The sequence below is a fragment of the Mustelus asterias genome, unplaced genomic scaffold (genome assembly GCF_964213995.1).
Source record: "Mustelus asterias unplaced genomic scaffold, sMusAst1.hap1.1 HAP1_SCAFFOLD_1889, whole genome shotgun sequence".
NCBI lineage: Eukaryota > Metazoa > Chordata > Chondrichthyes > Carcharhiniformes > Triakidae > Mustelus > Mustelus asterias.
In genome coordinates, this window is record NW_027591834.1 from 34,681 (window position 1) to 60,902 (window position 26,222).

Here is a 26,222-nt window from a genome sequence, read left to right on the forward strand (position 1 = left end):
GAAGAGGACAGACAACAGTCTGGCCTCATCCTGTTCTCACCCAAGGCCACCTTTGGAACTTGTAGCAAGGCAGGCATCTGTAACACTGTTCAGCAGCAGGAATCCCAGGAGATTCTTCCCTTCCTGAACCCATAGCCCACGGGAGCAGACAGCACAACAGCAAGGACACACTCGAGAACTACAGGATGGGCAGCTGAAGGAAATGTCACTACACCGGCCAGAGTGGTAAGACAGTTAGAGGGACAGGTATTATTGAGGAAGCAGAGGGGCTGCAGAAGGACTTGGACAGGTTAGGAGAGTGGGCAAAGTGGCAGATGGAATACAATGTGGGAAAGTGTGAGGTTTCGCACTTTAGAAGGAGGAATGGAGGCAGAGACTATTTTCTAAATGGGGAAATGCTCAGGAAATCAGAAACACAAAGGGACTTGGGAATCCTTGTTCAAGATTCTCTTAAGGTTAACGTGCAGGTTCAGTCGGCAGTTAGGAAGGCAAATGCAATGTTAGCATTCATGTCGAGAGGGCTAGAATACAAGAGCAGGGATGGACTTCTGAGGCTGTATAAGGCTCTGGTCAGACCCCATTTGGAGTATTGTGAGCAGTTTTGGGCCCCGTATCTAAGGAAGGATGTGCTGGCCTTGGAAAGGGTCCAGAGGAGATTCACAAGAATGATCCCTGGAATGAAGAGCTTGTCGTCTGAGGAACGGTTGAGGACTCTGGGTCTGTACTCGTTGGGAGTTTAGAAGGATGAGGGGGGATCTTATTGAAACTTACAGGATACTGCGAGGCCTGGATAGAGTGGACGTGGAGAGGATGTTTCCACTAGTAGGAAAAACTAGAACCAGAGGGCACAACCTCAGGCTAAAGGGACGATCCTTTGAAACAGAGATGAGGAGGAATTTCTTCAGCCAGAGAGTGGTGAATCTGTGGAACTCTTTGTTGCAGAAGGCTGTGGAGGCCGGGTCATTGAGTGTCTTTAAGACAGAGATAGATAGGTTCTTGATTAATAAGGGGATCGGGGGTTATGGGGAAAAGGCAGGAGAATGGGGATGAGAAAAATATCAGCCATGATTGAATGGTGGAGCAGACTCGATGGGCCGAATGGTCTAATTCTGCTCCAATGTCTTATGGAGATTCTTCCCTTCCTGAACCCAGAGCCCACGGTGCAGATGGCACAGCACCACGGGCACACTCAAGAACATCTACAGGATGGGCAGCTGAAGAAAATGTCATCAGACCGGGCAGAGTGTAAGGATTCTGGTCTCTTGGTGCTGGTTAGGGTACATTGCCCTAAACAGGCGCCGGAGTGTGGCGACTAGGGGAATTTCACAGTAACTTCATTGCAGTGTAAATGTAAGCCGACATGTGATGAATAAATAAGGATGTGTGGCGTATATTCCAGACCCCCTGAATGGGATCTCTGAGGTGTCACAACCAACAGCCCACCAGTTAGTTACTCAACGGGGAAGTAGCATCCCTGACCCTCCCTGCAATTAGATTCTGGGTTCAGGAGGGTGGCACCGTGGGGTAGCACTGCTGCCTCGCAGCGCCAGGGACCCGGGTTCGATTCCCGGCTTGGGTCACTGTCTGTGCGGAGTCTGCACGTTCTCCCCACGACTTCGTGGGTTTCCCCCGGGTGCTCCGGTTTCCTCCCACAGTCCGAAAGACGTGCCGGTTCGGGTGCATCGGCCGTGCTAAATTCTCCCTCAGTGTGTACCCCAACAGGTGCCAGAGTGTGGCGACGAGGGAAATTTCACAGTAACTTCATTGCTGTGTTAATGTAAGCCGACTTGTGACACTAATAAATGAAATTAAACTGTCTGCCTCTCTCTCTCTCTTTTTGTTCCTCTGTCTGACACTAATAAATAAACTTAAAACAGTAAAACGCATTCACCCTGATCACTCTAACATTTGAGTACCAACCTGTAAGCAAAGAGTACATTCTGTACCCTCCCCTTTCCTTCCCCCCTATGTACTCTATGAACTGTATGCTTTGTCTGTATAGCGCGCAAGAAACAATACTTTTCACTGTATCCCAATACAGGTGACAATAATAAATCAAATCAAAATACAAACTGGAAATAAGAGCAATAATTAAAGATGAAATCTATAAGGGAAATGGAAAGACTCTTACTTGATCTGATCTTTTTGTAAAGTGGGACATCAGGTTTTTTATACAGCTTAAAGAGAAAGGAGAAAATGTAAGTTAGCAACAAGTGAATAAAATACTGTCGCGTACACACACATATGACACTCCAGCAATACACAAACATTGAGATCAGCGCAGCAGGAGCTTTGTTAGGTTACAATGCAATATCATTAAGCCCTGCACGCGGAGTAGAATGTGTTGTAAATACGGAATTAAACTGCCCTCTCTCTGCTGGGAGTTTCAACCCCGAGTTGGAGGTCCTTTTTTGTGTTGTAGACAGCGTCTTGAGCAATCTGGGGCCACAGGAACTGGTTTACCACGACGCGGAACCTCCTGACCGAACTGGAGATGTAAGCTGGCTTTGTGACGAGGCCCCGAGAACGGGGCTGGAGGACGCAGCCTCACTGGAGGGCAACTTACAGTCCAGGGGACGAACGCAGCCTCGCTGTTCTGTCACAACACCCCCTCCACCTTCACCATGTTAAGACAACGAAAAAGGGGTGCTGCACTTGAACATCAGTAAAAGGCCTGAAGCATTGGTCCACTTTACACCACTACACATTGCAATCATAGAATCCCAACAGTGCAGAAGAAGCCATTCGGCCTATCGAATCTGCATCAACCCTGCCAGAGTACCTTACCCAGGCCCCCTCCCCCTCCCAATCCCCGTTACACCACACATTTACCGTGGCCAATCCACCTAACCTGCACATCTTTGGACACTAAGGGAGAATTTAGCATGGCCAATCCCCCTAACCTGCATATCTTTGGACACTAAGGGGCAATTTAGCATGGTTAATCCCCCTAACCTGCACATCTTTGGACACTAAGGGGCAATTTAGCACGGCCAATCCACTTAACCTACACATCTTTGGACACTAAGGGCAATTTAGCATGGCCAATCCACCCAACCCGCACATCTTTGGACACTAAGGGGCAATTTAGCATGGCCAATCCCCCTAACCTGCACATCTTTGGACACTAAGGGGCAATTTAGCATGGCCAATCCACCCAACCTGCACATCTTTGGACACTAAGGGGCAATTTAGCATGGCCAATCCCCCTAACCTGCACATCTTTGGACACTAAGGGGCAATTTAGCATGGCCAATCCACCTAACCTGCACATCTTTGGACACTAAGGGACAATTTAGCATGGCCAATCTACCCAACCTGTACATCTTTGGAGTGCGGGAGGAAACTGGAGCACCCGGAGGAAACCCACGGAGACACGGGGAGAATGTGCAAACTCCACACAGACAATCAACCGAGGCTGGAACTGAACCCGGGTCCTTGGCGCTATGAGGCAGCGGTGCTAACCACTGTGACACTGTGGCGCTGCTGGCTGCTCCCAAGGGTGCAGACTTAACCTCCTCTGCCCTGAGGCGAGGTGGGGAAAATCAGACAAGAGGACGACTTGAGGAGGAATCAGGCAGGGAGTCAATCTCCGCTTGCCAGCGCACCGCCCCAGTGTTACGGCTACGTGATAGTCATGCGTGCCGATATAACTACAACACCCATTAACAGAGTGCCACCACTCCTCCCAGACACAAGAACAAGTTTTTCTTTGTTCAAACTTTGGGGAAACAGTTGCTTTTTTTTTTCCAAGTGAAATATACATTCCATTCCGCGGAGCGTGCCAAGAAAAACACAACAGGAACAAAAATCCCCAGCCGGGCTGGCTGTACATGTGAAATCTCCAAGGGATAGTCCAGAGAGAGAGAGAGAGAGAGAGAGCGCTGCAAAACACTGGGCACAGCACCAAAACCACATTTCACAAGCAGCTCTCACAGAATGGAAGAACAGCACTACTGTCCTTACATGGGCATCTGAAGTGTATTTTGTGGGGATATTTCAGAACACTAATTGAACGGTTAACCCCTTCATTGCAGGGAAAACGTCACAATCAGAACGAAAGCCACGTATGTAGCTGTGCCTAAAAGGGGTTCTTTGTTTATCAATCTACTAGATTGAAGATAGAGACACAATCACTGACTTGCGAGTTGGATGGATAAAGCACTGGCTGACATCGTAACCACTTTTCACCCTTATCCACTGATTCTGAAGTGGAAAGAGTAATTGAGGGGGGAGGGAAGAGAGAGGGTGAGGAGAGAGAGAGGGTGAGGGGAGAGAGAGAGGGAGAGAGAGAAAGAGAGAGAGAGAGAGAGGGAGAGAGAGAAAGAGAGAGAGAGAGAGAGAGAGGGCCAGGAGGGAGAGAGAGAGAGGGCAAGGAGGGAGAGAGAGAGGGCAAGGATGGGGAGACAGAGCAGGCAAGAGGAGAGAGAAAGAGATAGAGAGAGGGCAACGAGGGAGAGAAAGGGCGAGGGAGAGTGAGGAAGGACAGAGAGAGAGAGAGGGCAAGGAGGGAGAGAGAGAGAGGGGGGGGGAGGAGGGAGAGAGAGAGAGAGAGAGAGGGGGAGGAGGGAGAGAGAGAGAGGGGGAGGAGGGAGAGAGAGAGGAGGGAGAGAGAGAGAGAGAGAGAGAGAGAGGAGGAGGGAGAGAGAGAGAGGAGGGAGAGTGAGAGAGGAGGGAGAGTGAGAGGGGAGGGAGAAAGAGAGAGGAGGGGGAGAGAGAGGGCGAGGAGGGAGAGAGAGAGAGAGAGAGAGAGAGAGGAGGGAGAGAGAGAGAGGAGGGAGAGAGAGAGAGGAGGGAGAGAGAGAGAGGAGGGAGAGAGAGAGAGAGGAGGGAGAGAGAGAGAGGAGGGAGAGGGAGAGAGAGGAGGGAGAGAGAGAGAGAGGAGGGAGAGGGAGAGAGAGAGGGTGAGGAGGGAGAGAGAGAGAGAGAGGGCAAGGAGGGAGAGAGAGTGAAAGAGGGTGAGGAGGGAGAGAGAGAGGGCGAGGAAGGGGAGAGAGAGTGAGAGGGTGAGGAGGGGGAGGAGGGACAGAGTGGCACAGAGAGCTAGCCAGAATCATCAGTTGATGCCAGCACCTTCCAGATAGGAAGCTCAGCAGGGGTGGCGCAGGGGGAAAGGAAACCCCATCACTGGCAAGTTGTACAACTGAGAATCAAACGAAACGCCAACTGCAATGGGACTCGGACTTCCCTGTCCCAGCATGGGTGTTACGCATTTGAATAGAAAAGGGTCCCATTTGTGCATAAAGCAATGTCCAGTTAACTCTGTCTGAGAAACACAGCAGCAACCCTTCATCGCCAGTGTAATTCTACACACGCAGCTGTCTTCCAAACACACACAGCTGCTGTCAACATCTCCCACTTCAGCTGGTGTGTGGGCGCTTTTACATCTCAGCTGAGCTGGAGGGGCGAGGGCAACAGTTAAAACTTCAGAGCCTTTCCTTTCCAATTAACTCAGTGACAACTGTCTCGAAATTGAACACAGAAGGAAAGGACGCTTTGCCAAAAACAAATGAATGGCTCTCCCCCCCCGCACCCCCTTGTATTTCCTTGCGCTTGTGTGGGCTCTCCATGCTGGAAAATAGTTCTTTCAAATTCCCAGTTATTATCTCAACGACCGTTTGGTGGATTTTACTTAGTGCTTCTTTAAACTTGGAGCAACAGTTGAGGGGGCAGCACGGTGGCACAGTGTGGTTAGCACTGCTCCCTCACAGCGCCAAGGACCCGGGTTCCATTCCTGGCTTGGGTCACTGTCCGTGTGGAGTCTGCGCGTTCTCCCCGTGTCTGCGTGGGTTTCCTCCGGGAGCTCTGGTTTCCTCCCACAGTCTGAAAGATGGTTGACTGGCCATGATAAATAGTCCCTTAAAGTCAGGGGGATTAAGAGGGTAAATATATGGGGTTACGGGGATAGGACTGGGCCTGGCTGGGATTGTTGTTGGTACAAGCCTCCCTCTGCGCTGTAGATTCTATGAACAAAGTGTGAAAATAACTCCGACCCCGTGAAAGAAACTTTGGTTTTTTTTAACCATGCACATGTCAGATCGACTGATTCCTTTCAATATTACAGCAGGTCATAGAGTCACAGAGGTTTACAGCATGGAAACAGGTCCTTCGGCCCAACTTCTCCTGGACACCCCCTTTGTTAACCACTAAGCTAGTTCCAATTGCCCACGTTTGGCCCATATCCCTCTATACCCCTCTTACCCATGTAACTGTCTAAACACTTTTTAAAAGACAAAATTGTACCCGCCTCTACTACCGCCTCTGGCAGCTCGTTCCAGACACTCGCCACCCTCTGTGTGAAACAATTACCCCTCTGTCAACTGCCCTCCAAGGACAAGGAGGGATGGGCAATAAATGCTGGCCAGCCAGCTACACCCATGTCCCACAAATGAAATAAATAAGGTCCCGTGCTCAACTTGCACAGACTTCCAGGTCATCAGAGATGGGAACCCCTCCCAGTGCAGCGAACAAGTCTTTACACGAGGGTCTGGAAGCTCCAGCAGACCAGGAGGTGGAGACTCCTTTCGCTCTTCACTCGAGAGGTGCACGGGTGTTCTGACTGGGTGACCAGCAGCCACTGTCTGCCGTGGCCATACTGCACCTCAATGGAGGCTGTCAGAATCCGCAGAGATAGGGAGCAATCCTTGTGGCTCAGGCCCTTGACAACATTAACCTGCAATCGCACGGCACGTTTTGTTGGTACAAGTTCCCAGGGGGCATTACAGGGGTAGTTACTGCGCAACATTTCACACCAATCCACGGAGATGTCAGAACAACTGTGGAGAAATCAGCCAAGGAGCATCTTGGAGAGGTTTAATGGAGAGAGAGAGTGCGCACGCAGAGAGAGAGAGCGCGCAAGAGAGAGAGCACACGCGGAGAGAGCGTGCGAGAGAGAGCACGTGAGAGAGTGCAAGAGAGAGAGAGCGCGCGCGCGTGGAGAGGGAGCGCGCGCGCGGACTGAGAGAGAGCCCGCGAGGAGAGAGAGAGCGCGCACGCAGAGAGAGAGAGTGCGCAAGAGAGAGAGCGCACGCGGAGAGAGCGTGCGAGAGAGAGCACGTGAGAGAGTGCAAGAGAGAGAGAGCGCGCGCGCGTGGAGAGGGAGCACGCGCGCGGACTGAGAGAGAGCCCGCGAGGAGAGAGAGAGCGCGCGTGGAAGGAGAGAGCGCGCGTGGAGAGAGCGCGCACGCGCGTGGAGAGAGAGTGCGTGCGGAGAGAGAGAGCGCGCGCGGAGAGAGAGAGCGCGCGCGGAGAGAGAGAGCGCGCGCGGAGAGAGAGCGCGCGCGCGGAGAGAGAGCGCGCGCGCGGAGAGAGAGAGCGCGCGTGGGGAGAGAGAGAGCGCGCGTGGGGAGAGAGAGAGCGCGCGTGGGGAGAGAGAGAGCGCGCGTGGGGAGAGAGAGAGCGCGCGTGGGGAGAGAGAGAGCGCGCGTGGGGAGAGAGAGAGCGCGCGTGGGGAGAGAGAGAGCGCGCGTGGGGAGAGAGAGCGCGCGTGGGGAGAGAGAGCGCGCGTGGGGAGAGAGAGCGCGCGTGGGGAGAGAGAGCGCGCGTGGGGAGAGAGAGCGCGCGTGGGGAGAGAGAGCGCGCGTGGGGAGAGAGCGCGCGTGGGGAGAGAGAGCGCGCGTGGGGAGAGAGAGCGCGCGTGGGGAGAGAGAGCGCGCGTGGGGAGAGAGAGCGCGCGTGGGGAGAGAGAGCGCGCGTGGGGAGAGAGAGCGGCGCGGGGAGAGAGAGCGCGCGTGGGGAGAGAGAGCGCGCGTGGGGAGAGAGAGCGCGCGTGGGGAGAGAGAGCGCGCGTGCAGAGAGCGCGCGCGGAGAGAGAGAGTGCGCGGACAGCGCGCGGAGAGAGCGCGAGAGTGTGCGCGCATGGAGAGGGAGTGCGCGCGCGGAGAGGGAGCGCGCGTACAGAGAGTGCGCGCGTGGAGAGAGAGAGCGCGCAGAGCGCAAGAGAGTGCGCGCATGGAGAGAGGGAGTGCGCGCGCGGAGAGGGAGCGCGCGTACAGAGAGTGCGCGTGTGGAGAGAGAGCGCGCACGCGGAGAGAGCGCGCACGCGGAGAGAGAGAGCGCGCACGCGGAGAGAGAGAGCGCGCACGCGGAGAGAGAGAGCGCGCACGCGGAGAGAGAGAGCGCGCACGCGGAGAGAGAGAGCGCGCACGCGGAGAGGGAGAGCGCGCACGCGGAGAGGGAGAGCGCGCACGCGGAGAGGGAGAGCGCGCACGCAGAGAGAGAGAGCGCGCACGCGGAGAGAGAGAGCGCGCACGCGGAGAGAGCGCGCACGCGGAGAGAGAGAGCGCGCACGCGGAGAGAGAGAGCGCGCACGCGGAGAGAGAGAGCGCGCACGCGGAGAGAGAGAGCGCGCACGCGGAGAGAGAGAGCGCGCACGCGGAGAGAGAGCGCGCACGCGGAGAGAGAGAGCGCGCACGCGGAGAGAGAGAGCGCGCACGCGGAGAGAGAGCGCGCGCACGCGGAGAGAGAGAGCGCGCACACGGAGAGAGAGAGCGCGCACGCGGAGAGAGAGAGCGCGCACGCGGAGAGAGAGAGCGCGCACGCGGAGAGAGAGAGCGTGCACGCGGAGAGAGAGAGCACGCACGCGGAGAGAGAGCACGCACGCGGAGAGAGAGAGAGCACGCACGCGGAGAGAGAGAGCACGCACGCGGAGAGAGAGAGAGCACGCACGCGGAGAGAGAGAGAGCACGCACGCGGAGAGAGAGAGAGCACGCACGCGGAGAGAGCACGCACGCGGAGAGAGAGAGCACGCACGCGGAGAGAGAGAGCACGCACGCGGAGAGAGAGAGCACGCACGCGGAGAGAGAGAGCACGCACGCGGAGAGAGCACGCACGTGGAGAGAGAGAGCACGCACGTGGAGAGAGAGAGCACGCACGTGGAGAGAGAGAGCACGCACGTGGAGAGAGAGAGCACGCACGTGGAGAGAGAGAGCGCGCACGTGGAGAGAGAGAGCGCGCACGCGGAGAGAGAGAGCGCGCACGCGGAGAGAGAGAGCGCGCACGCGGAGAGAGAGCACGCACGCGGAGAGAGAGAAAAATAGTTCAGGGAGGAATTCCAGGGCTTGGGACACCGGCTGCTGCATGGAAAATTGGGAATCTGCAAGAGGGGCTGGGAGAACAGTGGCTTTAAGGGCTGGAAGGCGTCACGTACAAAACCCTGTACCTATCGAGCGGTCTCCAATGTTGCTGGTGAGCACGTAGAATGGATGAATCATCCAGTCAGGGACAATACAACCAGCAGGAAGTATGGAGTTATAGCACGGACCAAACAGCTGCAACTCTTTACACTTCCCACACAATTCTCACCAGTTATTTAATAAACCCTCTCGCGACATGATCAGTGCAGTCTGCGCTGGGAGGACTGGGTGGGGAGAGTGCGGGGGGGGGCCCACACTGGCCTTTTCCTACAAGTAAATGGAAGGGCGGGCGGAATGCTTCTTTAGGCCAAGGAGCCCAAGTCGCAGCCAGCCCTGGACTTGCCGTTTGCTATTCAGTGCTGGCATTGTGACACTGGGACAGGCAAGCCTTTGCTGGTCTGTGTCTCAGAGACAGATCGGCTCGGTAAATCATCAAGTGGGCCCTGCCTGACCTGGCGGGCTGCGTCCTGCTTTTGAATGTGGAACGTAGTCTGTGATCGCTGCACAGACTCTGTGCGATGACAGCTTTCTCCCTCAGCGAGTTGACAACAGTCTTGCGTGAAAAGAGCAAATGGATTTGGAAGAAACCCAGCAGAGTTCTGCCACATCTGGGTTAGATTATGGACGAGCTGGCTGACGTACACAGAAAGAATGGGTGGAATTGTGGAACTCAAATTGTAAAACATTGGTCAAAACCCCACAATTCACGGTTAATACAACGGGATAAGTCTGACTGAGTTACACCGAACCTATGGACTGCCAGCATGGTCAACCTTAGATGTGAAGAATGACAATGCCAGATTGAGATTAATACAGGAGAGCTTCACTCTGTATCTAACCCCGTGCTGTACCTGTCCTGGGAGTGTTTGATGGGGGACAGTGTAGAGGGAGCTTTACTCTGTATCTAACCCCGTGCTGCACCTGTCCTGGGAGTGTTTGATGGGGACAGTGTAGAGGGAGCTTCACTCTGTATCTAACCCCGTGCTGTACCTGTCCTGGGAGTGTTTGATGGGGACAGTGTAGAGGGAGCTTCACTCTGTATCTAACCCCGTGCTGTACCTGTCCTGGGAGTGTTTGATGGGGACAGTGTAGAGGGAGCTTTACTCTGTATCTAACCCCATGCTGTACCTGTCCTGGGAGTGTTTGATGGGGACAGTGTAGAGGGAGCTTTACTCTGTATCTAACCCCATGCTGTACCTGTCCTGGGAGTGTTTGATGGGGGACAGTGTAGAGGGAGCTTTACTCTGTATCTAACCCCGTGCTGTACCTGTCCTGGGAATGTTTGATGGGGACAGTGTAGAGGGAGCTTTACTCTGTATCTAACCCCATGCTGTACCTGTCCTGGGAGTGTTTGATGGGGACAGTGTAGAGGGAGCTTTACTCTGTATCTAACCCCGTGCGGTACCTGTCCTGGGAGTGTTTGATGGGGGACAGTGTGGAGGGAGCTTTGCTCTATATCTAACCCTGTGCTGTACCTGTCCTGGGAGTGTTTGATGGAGGACAGTGTAGAGGGAGCTTTACTCTGTATTTAACACTGTGACCAATCCCACTGACAGCAGACCAACCAACCTTATCATTGTCTGCTTTGGGGATCTTGCGGTGTGCACAGCTGTCTGCCATACTTCCCTCCATATCACACACATGTTAATAGAAGCAATTCATCATCTGAAGTGGTTTGGGGTTGCTCTTGGAGTTTCGACGGTTCTGAATCCATTGAATCCCTACATTGCAGAAGGAGACCATTTGGCCCATCGAGTCTGCACCGACGACAATCCCACCCAGGCCTGATTCCTGTAACCCCCACACATTTACCTGCTAACCCGAGACACGAGCGTCAATTTAGCATGGTCAATCCCCCTCACCAGCACATCTTTGGACACTAAGGGACAATTTAGCATGGCCAATCCACCTAACCTGCACATCTTTGGACACTAAGGGACAATTTAGCATGGCCAATCCACCTAACCTGCGCATCTTTGGACACTAAGGGACAATTTAGCATGGCCAATCCACCTAACCTGCGCATCTTTGGACACTAAGGGACAATTTAGCATGGCCAATCCACCTAACCTGCACATCTTTGGACACTAAGGGACAACTTAGCATGGCCAATCCACCTAACCTGCACATCTTTGGACACTAAGGGACAATTTAGCATGGCCAATCCACCTAACCTACACATCTTTGGACTTTGAGCAGACCTCCTGTGTCATGGGAGAATCCCAGAGTTCCCTTGGTACAGGGTGCCACTTGGCATTTTTAACCAATCCCTTCTTCGGGGCGAGGGGTGGAACACATGAGCCAACCCCACTGGGCCCAGAAATACAATTCCCAGTGACACAGGTCATCGAGGCCAGTGGCGACAGCGGCTGAACCCTAACCCTAACCCCTCCTTCAGCGAGGCGGGTGACAAGTTCCTGCTGTCCAGCGGGTTCCATCAGAACATAGAACAGGCCCTTCGGCCCACAATGTTGTGCCGAGCTTTATCTGAAACCAAGATCAAGCTATCCCACTCCCATTCATCCTGGTGTGCTCCATGTGCCTATCCAATAACCGCTAGAACGTTAGCAAGCACACCATTAACTCAGTGCTGCTTCAATTATTATTATTTTTCCTGTTAAACAATCCGTGCCAGGGGACATTGCATCATCAGTGACTGGAGTCAGGTTTCTCCTGGGTTCTGGCTGGGATAAACACCCACCTTCCTGCCAGATATTGCCATTGGAATCTTTCCCTCCTCCTCTTTCAATCTAGCGGGACAATCGGGAGTTTTTAATGGCGCTTTGGGTCCACGCCTTCTTCAATCAGACTATCATTCCACTTTTGTTCAGCGGGGGGGGGGGGAAAAAAAAAAGTGCTGGCAAAATGAATGAAGTGTTCACAGGAGAGAAACCGCCTCATACTGAGCCAGTTGTTCCAGAGAAAACAGCGAGAGCAGAAAGCCAAACACCAGAGAAATTAGTTTCTTCACCAAAGGGAGCAGCCCAAGTTGTTAGTGTTACTGATATCTCAGCAGCTGCAAGGCCGAAAAAAAACAGGTTTATATTTTCATCTCAACTCGCATATCGCATGTCTCCCTCAGCACTCATTGCAACACCTCATGGCAATCTCAGTCAGTGGGACTGGCTAGCTCACATTCTTACCCTGCACATAGTGAAACAGAGGAAAACAAACTGGCAGGGCAATTATAGATTCCATCCATTCAAATTTAGCCCACGTCCATTCTGAGTTTTATAACACTGGGGTACAGTACTGGTGGGGACGGGTCTGTCACTGTATAACACTGGGGTACAGTACAGGTGGGGACGGGTCTGTCACTGTATAACACTGGGGTACAGTACTGGTGGGGACGGGTCTGTCACTGTATAACACTGGGGTACAGTACAGGTGGGGACGGGTCTGTCACTGTATAACACTGGGGTACAGTACTGGTGGGGACGGGTCTGTCACTGTATAACACTGGGGTACAGTACTGGTGGGGATGGGTCTGTCACTGTATAACACTGGGGTACAGTACAGGTGGGGACGGGTCTGTCGCTGTATAACACTGGGGTACAGTACTGGTGGGGACGGGTCTGTCACTGTATAACACTGGGGTACAGTACTGGTGGGGACAGGTCTGTCGCTGTATAACGCTGTGGTACAGTACTGGTGGGGACGGGTCTGTCACTGTATCACACTGTGGTACAGTACTGGTGGGGACGGGTCTGTCACTGTATCACACTGGGGTACGTTAGGGCAGGATTATTCTTGTGGCTTAAAACAATTTGAGTGAGTTAATTTCACTGCACTGGATTAAGGTGCATCATCCAGGAAAAAGATTTGAGAGGTCTCTGGGGTTGTGTCGCAGTGTGAGGGTGGTTATCCTACACCATTTCTTAATGCTTTCTATCAAGTACAAGACAGACTATTGGCCGTATCTTCAATTCCTGGTGAATGGAAACCTCACCCTCAGGATGTTGATCGTGGGGGATTCAGTGATGGTCAATGCCATTGAATGTCAAGGGCCGGTGATTAGATTCTCTCTTGTTGGAGATGTTCATTGCCTGGCACTTGTGTGACACAAAGGTCACTTGCCACTTCTCAGCTCAAGCCCAGGTATTGTCCAGGTCTTGCTGCATTTGGACGTGGACAAGTTCAGTATCTGAGAAGTCGCGAATCGTGCTAAACATTGCGTCGTCATCAGTGAACACCGTGTGCAGTTTTGGTCTCCTTATCTGAGGAAGGATGTCCTTGCTATAGAGGGAGCACAGCGAAGGTTTACCAGGCTGATTCCTGGGATGACAGGTCTGTCATATGAGGAGAGACTAAGTGGGTTAGGATTATATTCACTGGAGTTTAGAAGAGTGAGAGGGGATCTCATAGAAACTTATAAAATTCTAACAGGGGTTAGACAGGGTAGATTCAGAAAGAATGTTCCCGATGGTGGGGGAGTCGAAAACGAGGGGTCATAGATTGAGGATAAGGGGTAAACCTTTTAGAACTGAGGTGAGGAGAAATTTCTTCACCCAGAGAGTGGTTAATGTGTGGAATTCACTCTCACAGAAAGTAGTTGAGGCCAAAACGTTGTGAGACTTCAAGAAGAAATTAGATATCGCTCTTGGGGATCAAGGGATGTGGGGGGTAGGGGGGGATCAGGATAGAGAATTTGATGATCAGCCATGATCAAAATGAAGGGTGGAACAGGCTTGAAGGGCCGAATGGCCTCCTTCTGCTTCTAGTTTCTCTGTTTCTATCCCCAATTCTGACCTTATGACAAAGGGAAGGTGATTGATGGAGTAGCTGGATATGGTTGCTCTCGTACACTACTCTGAGGGACTCCTGCAGAGATGCCCTGGAGCTAAGACAACTTACCTTCAACCATCTTCCTTATTGTTGAAAGCTCGTGGCTGTAAAAGATTTGTGACATGGGGAGAACTGCAGAAGTCCTAACTGAGCAGAAGTGGGTTACAGCGCAACTGGAGATTACTTGGCATTGGAAACTGCCTCTGGTTTTACAATTCCGTGCTGCTTTTCCCATTCCTCCATGGCCCTATCCCTCCCTCTCTCTACAATCTGCTCCAGCTACCCTCCATGACCTCTGCCCTCCTCCAATTCCGCACTGATGCACACGCCCAGATTCCCATCATGTCACCACTGGCGGCCGTGCCTTCAGCTGCCTGGGGTCCGGAGCTCTGGAACCCACTCCCTGAACCTCTCCCTCCCACTCTCTCCTCCTCAGAGGTGCTCTGAGGAGTTCTCTGACCAGCCTTTTGGTCAGCTCCTCCAGCGACTGAGTGTGAAATTCTGCTTGATCAAGTTCCTGCAAAGCAGCACACGGCAAGCTTTGTGACAGGAAAGGTCTGGTAAAAGCCCAGGCAGTTGTTGCTCCTCTGCCCAGTTGATATCACACACCAGCCGCACGCTCTGCCAGCCCTGCGTGCCTGCAGCTTACGTACCTGGTTGTGTTTCCACTGCCACAGGATATCATACGGTAACTGGAAGTCCATTCGCTTCTGTCGCAAATACTTGCCTGAAAAGCAAAGACATTTACGTTTAGGATGGGTGACCTTGACCGTGTGACGCAGTCTGCTCACTGGTATCACACACATTAATATACATCACATTGCATAGTGTTAATGATAGAACGGACAACACAGGAACAGCTCATTCTACCCACCCTCAGCGTGAGAGTCTTGCCCTACTTTGTCCCACCCAGTCTCAGCGACAATTCTCCCACACGAATGCCCAGGTAAAAAAACAACCTGTCCTGGCTTCCCCCTCATGCCGACACTATAGTTAAGAAAGACCCACCAATGCCTCTACTTTCTCAGAAGACGAAGGAAATCTGGCATGTCAGCTACGACACTCACCAACTTTTACAGATGCACCATAGAAAGCATTCTTTCTGGTTGTATCACAGCTTGGTCTGGCTCCTGCTCTGCCCAAGAACGCAAGGAACTACAAAAGGTAGTGAATGTAGCCCAGTCCCATCACGCAAACCAGCCTCCCATCCATTGACTCTGTCTACACTTCCCGTTGCCTTGGGAAAAGCAGCCGGCATAATTAAGGACCTCACGCACCCCGGACATTCCCTCTTCCACCTTCTTCCATCGGGAAAAAGATACAAAAGTCTGAGGTCACGTACCAACCGACTCAAGAACAGCTTCTTCCCTGCTGCCATCAGACTTTTGAATGGACCTACCTCGCATTAAGTTGATCTTTCTCTGCACCCTAGCTATGACTGTAACACTACATTCTGCATTCCCTAGTTTCCTTCTCTATGAATGGTATGCTTTGTCTGTATAGCGCGCAAGAAACAATACTTTTCACTGTATGTTAATACATGTGACAATAATAAATCAAATCAAATCAAAACCTCAGAACAGAGAAATGGATTAAAAATGCTTCTGCTCTGGGGACACGGGACCTGGAGGAGTTTGAATTCAATGAATAAAATCTGGGATTGAGAGCGAGCCTCAGTAACGGTGACTGTGACAACTATCATCGATTGTCGGAGAAACCCATCTGGTTCCGTTTCGGGAAGGAAATCTGCTGCCCTTACCCGGTCTGGCCTACACGTGACTCCAGACCACACACACACACACCCACCCACACACACTGTCTCTCACACACATACACAAACAACCAATGTGGTCGAATCTTAACTGCCCCTCTCTGAAATGTCCTAAGTTCAAGGGCAATGAGGGATGAGGCAACAGATGCTGACATTGCCTGCGACACCCACATCCCATGGGAGAAAATCAGAACACAGCTATTTCTACCTTTCTCGAGATATCCCACAATTTCCCACGTAGCCAGAGTGCGGGCGCCTATCGGAACACCAGTGGTGGGAAAGGAAATAAAACAAAGGAGAGTTAGCTTGTTAGTGCCGCCAGCACGATGTAGCCTCGGATACCATTTTCCACTTCCAGCACACCTGGATTTAGATGCAGTGTACTTGGGGCAAGGCCAACAGCTGCCTTGGTGTGCCCAGCTGGACTCTCACTTCCCCTGCTCCCACCAGGATTGCCAAGCTTGTCCACTCCCTCACAACCCACTGCAGGCTAATAGTGGGACGCGTCGGGTTCTCAGACTGTTCTGCTTCGATCTGCCCGGTTACAGTGCTTCCCACGCCACCACACAGATCCTGGGAAGTGACATTAATGGCTGAGACGTCCCCAGGGAGGGAGAGGGTCCCCTCTCCCTCTAGCCTGTCCTGTACACATGCCAATTACAGGCCCCAGTCTCGGCCGAGGTATCATTCTTGCCGGTAATCCTCACAGCGCTTCTGCCCTTCGAAGGCTCCTTGCTGGATGGATTGGTGTTAAAGGCAATGTTCCCACTGACCGGGATTTTAATCTTAGTCCTGGTCAGCAATCCTCTTGGTAGAGGCAATCCTGCAGAGACCCTGGAACGAAATGAGCTCCAGACCTAAGTAATGCGTCAGGACAGGTACTGAGAGGCAAGTTCCATCACACTCAAACTCATCCAGAGAGGAATTTCCTTCCGATTCTACAAATCCCCAACACTAAAGGACAATTTAGCATGGCCAATCCACCTAACCTGCACATCTTTGGACACTAAGGGGCAATTTAGCACGGCCAATCCCCCTAACCTGCACATCTTTGGACACTAAGGGACAATTTATCATGGCCAATCCACCTAACCTGCACATCTTTGGACACTAAGGGGCAATTTAGCATGGCCAATCCACCCTAACTTGCAGATCTTTGGATTGTGGGAGGAAGCCGGAACACCCGGAGGAAACCCACGCAGACACGGGGAGAGCGTGCAGACTCCACACAGACAGTGACCCAAGCCGGGAATTGAACCCGGGTCCCTGGCACTGTGAGGCAGCAGTGCTAACCACTGTGCTGCCCCGTCATTCATTTCACTGGTGTTTGTTGGATCTCCCTGGGCACAGACTGGCCGATACACTTGCCTACATAACGAAAGTCCCTGGAGAATAATGGATTGTGTGAAAAATGCTGGGAGAAGTTGGTGAGTGACAGTTATAATAATGCTGCGGGTTTAATATTTCATTCCTGCCAATCTATAGACAGGATTCTGTGAAGCAAGTGGAGTTAAGGACTTCCTCATTATCCAGAGGTATTCTTACAACACTGCTCAGCAATGAATACAAGCAACTATGATCTTCTCTTGCTCATCTCCATGTTATTTTCCACTGTAAATTCTCTAACCATTTCTGACAAAGACCATAAAACATGGGAGCAGAATTAGGCCACTCGGCCCATCGAGTCTGCTCCGCCATTCAATCATGGCTGATATTTTTCTCATCCCCGTTCTCCTGCCTTTTCCCCATAACCCCTGATCCCCTTATTAATCAAGAACCTATCTATCTCTGTCTTAAAGTCACTCAATGGACTATTCTCCTTCGGTTCCAGCTGGCACTCCGACACAAACTGCACATCTTAAACTGTGGACAATTCTTGCACCGACCTGCCATCCATTCCAACCATTTCCATCTCTTCATTTGATTTGATTTGATTTATTATTGTCACATGTATTGGGATACAATGAAAAGTATCATTTCTTGCACACTATATAGACAAAGCATACCGTTCAGAGAGAAGGAAACAAGAGTGCAGTACGTAGTGTTACAATCATAGCTAGGGTGGAGAGAAAGATCAACTTAGTGTGAGGAGATCCATTCAAAAGTCTGACAGCAGCAGGGAAGAAGCTGTTCTTGAGTCGGTCGGTACGTGACCTCCGACTTTTGTATCTTTTTCCCAATGGAAGAAGGTGGAAGAGAGAACATCCGGGGTGCGTGGGGGGTCCTTGATTATGCCGGCTGCTTTTCCCGAGGCAGCGGGAAGTGTAGACAGAGTCGATGGATGGGAGGCTGGTTTGCGTGATGGGATTGGGCTACATTCACGACCTTTTGTAGTTCCTTGCGGTCTTGGGCAGAGCAGGAGCCCATACCAAGCTGTGACACAACCAGGAAGGATGCTTCCTATGGGGCATCTGTAAAAATTGGTGAGAGTCGTAGCGGACATGCCAGATTTGTTTTTGTTAACACAGAAGTAAATATGTTTAACAGGGCTCGGGAAAGCAGACAGCCCCAGTGGGGACTGTGGGGAATCACAAGTTACTATGGCAACCTCCACTGTAAATGAATTATATTTAATTTTATGGAGGTGGTGGGGATTCATTTGTGCTCCTACAAATAGGAATAGATGGAAACTGGTGGTGGGGTTAGGAGGTGCGTGTTTGTAATGTGTATCTCTGTGAATAAATACTTCTGAAAGTGTGTAAAGATTGGATCCAGTTCCATCCTTCACCACCCGGCTTTCTAGAATCCGGCAGCAGTGTTGGTATCACTGGTTCTGAACGGTCTACATGGGGACACGGTTTCTCTCCAAGGTTCGAGTGCCGCACAGCTGAACTTTGAACAGACCGTGCTGCAAAAAGCACAGCAGGTCTGGCTGCCTCTCTGGAACACCGTAGAGGAATCACATTGAACTGCAAACACTTAATCTGTTCCTCTCTGCACAGATGCTGCCAGAGATGTTCAGTTTTCCCAGGACTTTGTTTTTAATTTCAGATGGCCGTCATCGACAGTGTTTTGCTTTTATTTGAGAATGGGTGGCACGGTGGCACAGTGGCACGGTGGCACAGTGGCTAGCATTGCTAAACCAAAAAGTGTTGCAAAAGAGATTAAAAACAATTTAATATTTATCCTTTCCAGTTAAGGGATTTTTGAGGCTGTGATGGCAATGGGGGTGGCACGGTGGTTAGCACTGCTGCCTCACAGCACCAGGGACCCGGGTTCAATTCCCCGGCTTGGGTCACTGTCTGTGTGGAGTTTGCACGTTCTCCCTGTGCCTGCGTGGGTTTCCTCCGGGTGCTCCGGTTTCTTCCCACGCTCAAGATGTGCGGGTTAGGTGGATTGGCTATGTTAAATTGCCCCTTAGTGTCCAAAGGTGTGAAGGTTAGATGGATTGGCCGTGCTAAATTGCCCCTTGGTGTCCAAAGGTGTGAAGGTTAGATGGATTGGCCGTGCTAAATTGCCCCTTGGTGTCCAAAGGTGTGTAGATTAGAGGGATTGGCCATGCTAAATTGCCCCTTGGTGTCCAAAGATGTGCAGGTTAGATGGATTGGCCATGCAAAATTGCCCCTTGGTGTCCAAAGGTGTGCAGCTTAGGTGGATTGGCCATGTTAAATTGCCCCTTGGTGTCCAAAGATGTGCAGGTTAGATGGATTGGCCATGTTAAATTGCCCCTTGGTATCCAAAGATGTGCAGGTTAGATGGATTGGCCATGCTAAATTGCCCCTTGGTGTCCAAAGATGTGCAGGTTAGGTGGATTGGCCATGCTAAATTGCCCCTTGGTGTCCAAAGATGCGCAGGTTAGATGGATTGGCCATGTTAAATTGCCCCTTGGTATCCAAAGGTGTGCAGCTTAGGTGGATTGGCCATGTTAAATTGCCCCTTGGTGTCCAAAGATGTGCAGGTTAGATGGATTGGCCATGTTAAGTTGCCCCTTGGTGTCCAAAGATGTGCAGGTTAGATGGATTGGCCATGTTAAATTGCCCCTTAGTGTCCAAAGATGCGCAGGTTAGATGGATTGGCCATGTTAAATTGCCCCTTGGTATCCAAAGATGTGCAGGTTAGATGGATTGGCCATGCTAAATTGCCCCTTGGTGTCCAAAGATGTGCAGGTTAGGTGGATTGGCCATGCTAAATTGCCCCTTGGTATCCAAAGATGTGCAGGTTAGATGGATTGGCCATGCTAAATTGCCCCTTGGCGTCCATGATGTGCAGGTTAGGTGGATTGGCCATGCTAAATTGCCCCTTGGCGTCCAAAGATGTGCAGGTTAGGTGGATTGGCCATGTTAAATTGCCCCTTAGTGTCCAAAGATGTGCAGGTTAGGTGGATTGGCCATGTTAAATTGCCCCTTGGTGTCCAAAGATGTGCAGGTTAGGTGGATTGGCCATGCTAAATTGCCCCTTCGTGTCCAAAGATGTGCAGGTTAGGTGGATTGGCCGTGCTAAGTGTGTGGGGTTATGGAGATAGGGCAGGGGAGTGGGCCTGGATAAGATACGCTGTCGCAGAGCAGGTACAGACTCTTCTGCACTGCAGGGATTCTATGATTCTGAGGTACTGAAGTTTCAATCCCCTCCTCTGACTTGGGGCTTCATCACTGACACAACTGGCTCAGTTACTCCCCAAGGAGAGAAATGACCTCTCAGGTTTTAAGCTCAATTCCTCCTCACAACGTGCCGAACACACTGCATCCCCCTGGCGAAGAACACTCCCAGGTGACCCATTCTGCAACCAACCACTCGCAGTTTCATGGCTTAAGGGAAAATTCCTTGAAGATTTTTCACCTGCCCTTCCGAGAAATGGCCTGTAATTTAGTAATTTGTTGTGTAAGAAAATCACTGCCACGTTCCCAATGCCTTTTGATCCACACCGTGATGCACCAACTAATGACCAAAGCACCAGCTCCAGCTTCAAAGCTGTAAACCGATTATTTATTGACTGTGATTTGATTTATCATCACGTGTATTGGGAGACAGTGAAAAGTATTGTTTCTTGCGCACGAGGCAGAAAAGGCATACCGTTCATAGAGCAGGATAGGAGAGCATGCAGTACGTAGTGTTACAGTCACAGCTAGGGTGTAGAGAAAGATCAACTTAGTGCGAGGTAGGTCCATTCAAAAGTCTGACAGCAGCAGGGAAGAAGCTGTTCTTGAGTCGGTCGGTGCGTGACCTCAGACTTTTGTATCCTTTTGCCCAATGGAAGAAGGTGGAAGAGAGAATGTCCGGGGTGCGTGGGGGTCCTTGATTATGCTGGCTGCTTTTCCCGAGGCAGCGACAAGTGTAGACGGAGTCAATGGATGGGAGGCTGGTTTGCGTAATGGATTGGGCTACATTCATGACCTTTTGTAGTTTGTCACATTGATTAATCCACTGGTTTGCATCAGGGTGGATTCCTGTAGCTACTGTGGGTACATAACACGCCTCCGCAGAATCACAGAATGCTACAGTGCAGAAGAGGCCCTTCGACCCATCGAGTCTGCACCGACACATGAAAGGCCCTGACCTGCCCACCTAATCCCACTTGCCAGCACTTGGTCCATAGCCCTGAATGTTTTAGCGCGCCAAGTACTCATCCTTTTTAAAGGATGTGAGGCATCCCGCCTCCACCACCCTCCCAGGCAGCGCATTCCAGACCCTCACCACCCTCTGGGTAAAAAAGCTTTTCCTCAAATCCCCCCCAAACCTCCTGCCCCTCACTTTTAACTTGTGTCCCCTCATAACTGACCCTTCAACTAAGGGGAACAGCTGCTCCTTATCTGTCCATGCCCCTCAATCTTGTACACCTCGATCAGGTCGCCCCTCAGTCTTCTCTGTTCCAATGAAAACAACCCAAGCCTATCCAACCTCTCTCCATAACTTAAATGTTCCATCCCAGGCAGCATCCTGGTGAATCGTCTCTGCATCTGCCTTGCTCGCACTGCTCTAGCCTCACGATCGTGTGTAACTACAGTAACCGCACTTAAAAGAGAGTAATTAGTTGGCTGTGGAACACTGAGGTGTCAGTGTACATGATCAAGCACTTTGAAAAGACAAGCTCTTTCTTCTATCCCATGTTGCTGCCACTATCTGCTGGTTTTTCCAAGTTGTTTGACCCATACTTGACTAGAGACTTGCCTGGAGCGCACAACCTGGAACTGTTTAATGACTTTAAGGCTTTTTTTTTGGGAAATGCTCTTCTGCTTTGATTTATCTTCTGTTTGTCAAGCGAGAAGCCGTAAACGAACTTCTTTCCAACAGATCCGACAGAACTCCAGCCAAAGCCATCAGAAGCACAGACCTTCCCCAAGCACCACACCTCATTATTTCCCCCTTTCCAAAGCTAAAGCACCAATGCTCACTCCTGTGCGGCTCAGTTCTGATCAATCTGCAAACCGCTTGCCAAGAAATGTCTGGCTCGTAAAGAGCAGCTTAACAAAACAATCGTTACTCCGGGAGGGGAGGGATTGCAAGCACACAGCTCAGGCAATGGATTTCCTGCCACGACCTACAACACACAAGCTCAACCAGCCAGAGCTCTCAGTCTCATTCTCAACATCAGTTTTCACTGTCACTCCATCCTCTCTCCGTGAGTAGACGGGGTGAGCGGATTACACAGATCGATACAGAGCTAAGTCCATGTCAAGTCAATCATAGAATCCCTACAGTGCAGAAGGAGGCCATTCGGCCCATCGAGTCTGCACCGACCACAATCCCACCCAGGCCCTACCCCCACATATTTACCCGCTAATCCCTCTAACCTTTGCATCTCAGGACTCTAAGGGACAATTTTTAACCTGGCCAATCAACCTAACCCGCACATCTTTGGACTGTGGGAGGAAACCGGAGCACCCGGAGGAAACCCACGCAGACACGAGGAGAATGTGCAGACTCCACACAGACAGTGACCTGAGCCAGGAATCGAACCCGGGACCCTGGAGCGGTGAAGCAGCAGTGCTAACCACTGTGCTACCGTGCCGCCCGTGTTATGGGGATAGGGCCTGGGTGGGATTGTTGTCAGTGCAGGTTTGATGGGCCGAATGGCCTCTTCTGCTCTGTAGGGATTCTATCACACCATCGTCTCTCCGTGAGTAGACGGGGTGAGCGGATTACACAGATCGATACAGAGCTAACTCCATGTCAAGTTAAGGTGGATATACGTGAGAAACAAAATTATTTGAATGTTGGCCGGCACGGTGGCACAGTGGTTAGCACTGCTGCCTCTCAGCATCAGGGACCCGGGTCACTGTCTGTGTGGAGTTTGCACTCTCGCTCAGTATCTGCGTGGGTTTCCTCCGGGTGCTCCAGTTTCCTCCAAAGATGTGTGGGTTAGGTGGATTGGCTATGCCAAATTGACCCCAGTTTCAGGGAGATTAGCAGGGTAAACATGTGGGGTTACGGGGATAGGGTGGGATTGTTGTCAGTGGAGGCTGGATGGGCCGCATGGCCTCCTCCTGTACTGTAGGGATTCTATGATTCTACTAAGTCCGTTGGTTACCATTAAGCGGCCAACATTTTTACCCCGTTCTCCAAATCTAGTTACATTTTTCTCAGAAAAGGCCACTTCATCAACCAAAGCGCAGTTCTCTTCCACTAACTTTCCCGAAGCCCCCAACCCACCCACCCCGATCTCCCTTGGTCCCCCCGCCCCCCCCACCTCAGCCCATCGCGCTGCACACCAATTCTCCCACTGAAGCTCACCCTTTAGCACCTTAACTTTCCCATCAAATTCCCTCTCTGGAGGACTGTCTCTCTCATCTCACAGTGCACCCCCTTTCTCAGAAACGAACTCTCACGCCATTGCCTTTACTGACATTTCTAATAACCCAGGGCTGCAGCTTGGAACCCTCTACCTGCTAAAATTGTGTCCCTAATGTCCTTTAGGGAAGAAAACCTGCTATTCCTTACCTTGTCTGGCTTAGACCATAAGACATAGGAGCAGAATTAGGCCACTCGGCCCATCGAGTCTGCTCCGCCATTCAATCATGGCTGATATTTTTCTCATCCCCATTCTCCTGCCTTTTCCCCATAACCCCTGATCCCCTTATTAATCAAGAACCTATCTATCACTGTCTTAAAGACACTCAATGACCCAGCCTCCACAGCCTTCTGCAACAAAGAGTTCCACAGATTCACCACTCTCTGGCTGAAGAAATTCCTCCTCATCTCTGTTTTAAAGGATCGTCCCTTTAGCCTGAGGTTGTGCCCTCTGCTTCTAGTTTTTCCTACTAGTGGAAACATCCTCTCCACGTCCACTCTATCCAGGCCTCGCAGTATCCTGTAAGTTTCAATAAGATCCCCTCTCAACCTTCTAAACTCCAATGAGTACAGACCCAGAGTCCTCAACCATTCCTCATACAACAAGCTCTTCATTCCAGGGATCATTCTTGTGAATCTCCTCTAGACCCTTTCCAAGGCCAGCACATTCTTCCTTAGATATGGCGCCCAAAACTGCTCACAATACTCCATATGGGGTCTAACCTGAGCCTTATACAGCCTGAGAAGTACATCCCTGTTCTTGTATTCTAGCCCTCTCAACATGAATGCTAACATTGCATTTGCCTTCCTAACTGCCGACTGAACCTGCACGTTAATCTTAAGAGAATTTTGAACAATGGCTCCCAAGTCCCTGTCTCTTGGGATTCTCATCCCCATTCTCCTGCCTTCTCTCTGTAACTTTGATCCCCTTATTGATCAAGAACCTCTCTATCTCTGTCTTAAAGACACTCAATGGCCTGGCCTCCTCAGCCTTCTGTGGCAATGAGTTCCACTGACCTACATGTGACTCCAGAGGCACAGCAATGTGGGTAACTCTCAACTGCCCTCTGAACAAGGGATGGGCAATAAATGCTGGCCCAGCCAGCGACACCCATAACCCACGAATGAATAATATCTCTCAACCTCAGAGTAAAGTTTTCCCTGGTAGTGTTCTGAGTATCACAGACTAAGATTCAGTTCGCAAGAAGGCAGGTAAATTGGCAATAGGATTAGACAGGGTAGATTCAGACAGAATGTTCCCGATGGTGGGGGAGTCCAGAACTAGGGGTCACAGTTTGAGGATAAGGGGTAAACCTTTTAGAACTGAGGTGAGGAGAAATTTCTTCACCCAGAGGGTGGTGAATGTGTGGAATTCACTCCCACAGAAAGTAGTTGAGGCCAAAACGTTGTGTGATTTCAAAAATAAATTAGATATCGCTCTTGGGGCTAAAGGGGTCAAGGGATATGGGGGGGGGGAAGGGGGGAAATCAGGATATTGAATATGATCAGCCATGATCAAAATGAATGGCGGAGCAGGCTGGAAGGGCCGAATGGCCTCCTCCTGCTTCTAGCTTCTATGTTTATATGAAATCACTTCAATAGTTGAAAGATTTAATCTCACTTGAGAGAGTGAATAAGACAGCGAGAGAGAGAGAGAGAGAATAAGACGAGAGAGATAGAGTGAGTGAGAGAACGAGTGAGAGACAGACGGAGAGAGAGAGAGACACACACACACACACACGAGTGAGTGAGTGAGTGAGAGAAAGAGAGAGAGAAAGAGACAAAGAGATGTTGAATGAACAAAACAGCTGAAGTGACAGAGAGGAATTGTCATGTGCGCTTCTCAAGGCTCCATACCACACCGTAGAACTGAGAGACTGGGCAGAGAGAGATGGGAGGATCAATTCTTAAAATAGACGTGTACATATGTAAACATATTTCTTCTGAACCCTTGATCCACTTGAATGCTGAGACTCTGTGGTGGCAAATGCAATATTGAGGGTAGCGTCAGACAGAAAATTTTGTACAAGCTTCAGAGACCACCGAAGCACCTTCTTAATTTCGCCATTGCAACTACATTTTTAGCTTGGCCAGCTGTCCTTCTGAGGCCCTGACTGGCTACCTGTTCAGCTGGGATTTTCCACTCTGGAGTCAAACTCGGGGCAAAGCACAGCGTATGGTTCTAGGCACTGGATGCCGGCTGCGGTTGCTGGTGTCTGCGGTTGCTGTTGATTCATCGGGGTGAACCAACTAAAAACAGCTTAGCTGTAGACTGGGCCATTCTTTACTGCACCAAACGTACGAGCGGCCTGCAGTCAACTGCTCCTTTATCAGCCTATCTAATCAAAATGTACAAGAGCAGATCATCCGGTCCGGATCAGGACTCTACGAGAAGGAACCTTGGTGTAAATGCAGAAAAAGAGCAAAGCCCCGAATGAGATCGTCCTTTGTTTGTGGAAAGTAGTATGGCTGCATCTCCATCAAGATGGAGTGGAAACCTTTCGAGTTGATTGATGATCAAGAAATGTTCTGATGCAGGGTCTTCTAGGGCGGCACGGTGGGTTAGCGCTGCTGCCTCACGGTGCCAGGGACTCGGGTTCAATTCCCGGCTTGGGTCACTGTCTGCGTGGAGTTTGCACACTCTCCCTGTGTCTGCATGGGTTTCCTCCGGGTGCTCTGGTTTCCTCCCAGAGTCTGAGAGATGTGCAGGTTAGGTGGATTGGCCATGCTAAATTGCCCCTTAGTGTCCAAAGATGTGCAGGTTGGGTGGATTGGCGATGCTAAATTGTCCCTTAGTGTCCAAAGAT

At 51.1% G+C, this 26,222-nt stretch overlaps 1 protein-coding gene across 1 annotated transcript in view; it reads right to left on the reverse strand.

Annotated features, from left to right (window-relative positions):
- The window catches only part of LOC144488976 (histone-lysine N-methyltransferase ASH1L-like), a gene marked incomplete at its 3' end in the record, with an annotated part of 65,807 nt that overhangs the window by 34,621 nt on the left and 4,964 nt on the right, over positions 1-26,222 (reverse strand). The window contains exons 2-4 of the mRNA XM_078206934.1: positions 16,352-16,513; positions 14,573-14,646; positions 2,132-2,177 (exon numbers count right to left, since the gene is read on the reverse strand). Coding sequence (XP_078063060.1) covers positions 2,132-2,177; positions 14,573-14,646; positions 16,352-16,513 — 282 coding nt within the window. The remainder of the gene's footprint in view (positions 1-2,131; positions 2,178-14,572; positions 14,647-16,351; positions 16,514-26,222) is intronic.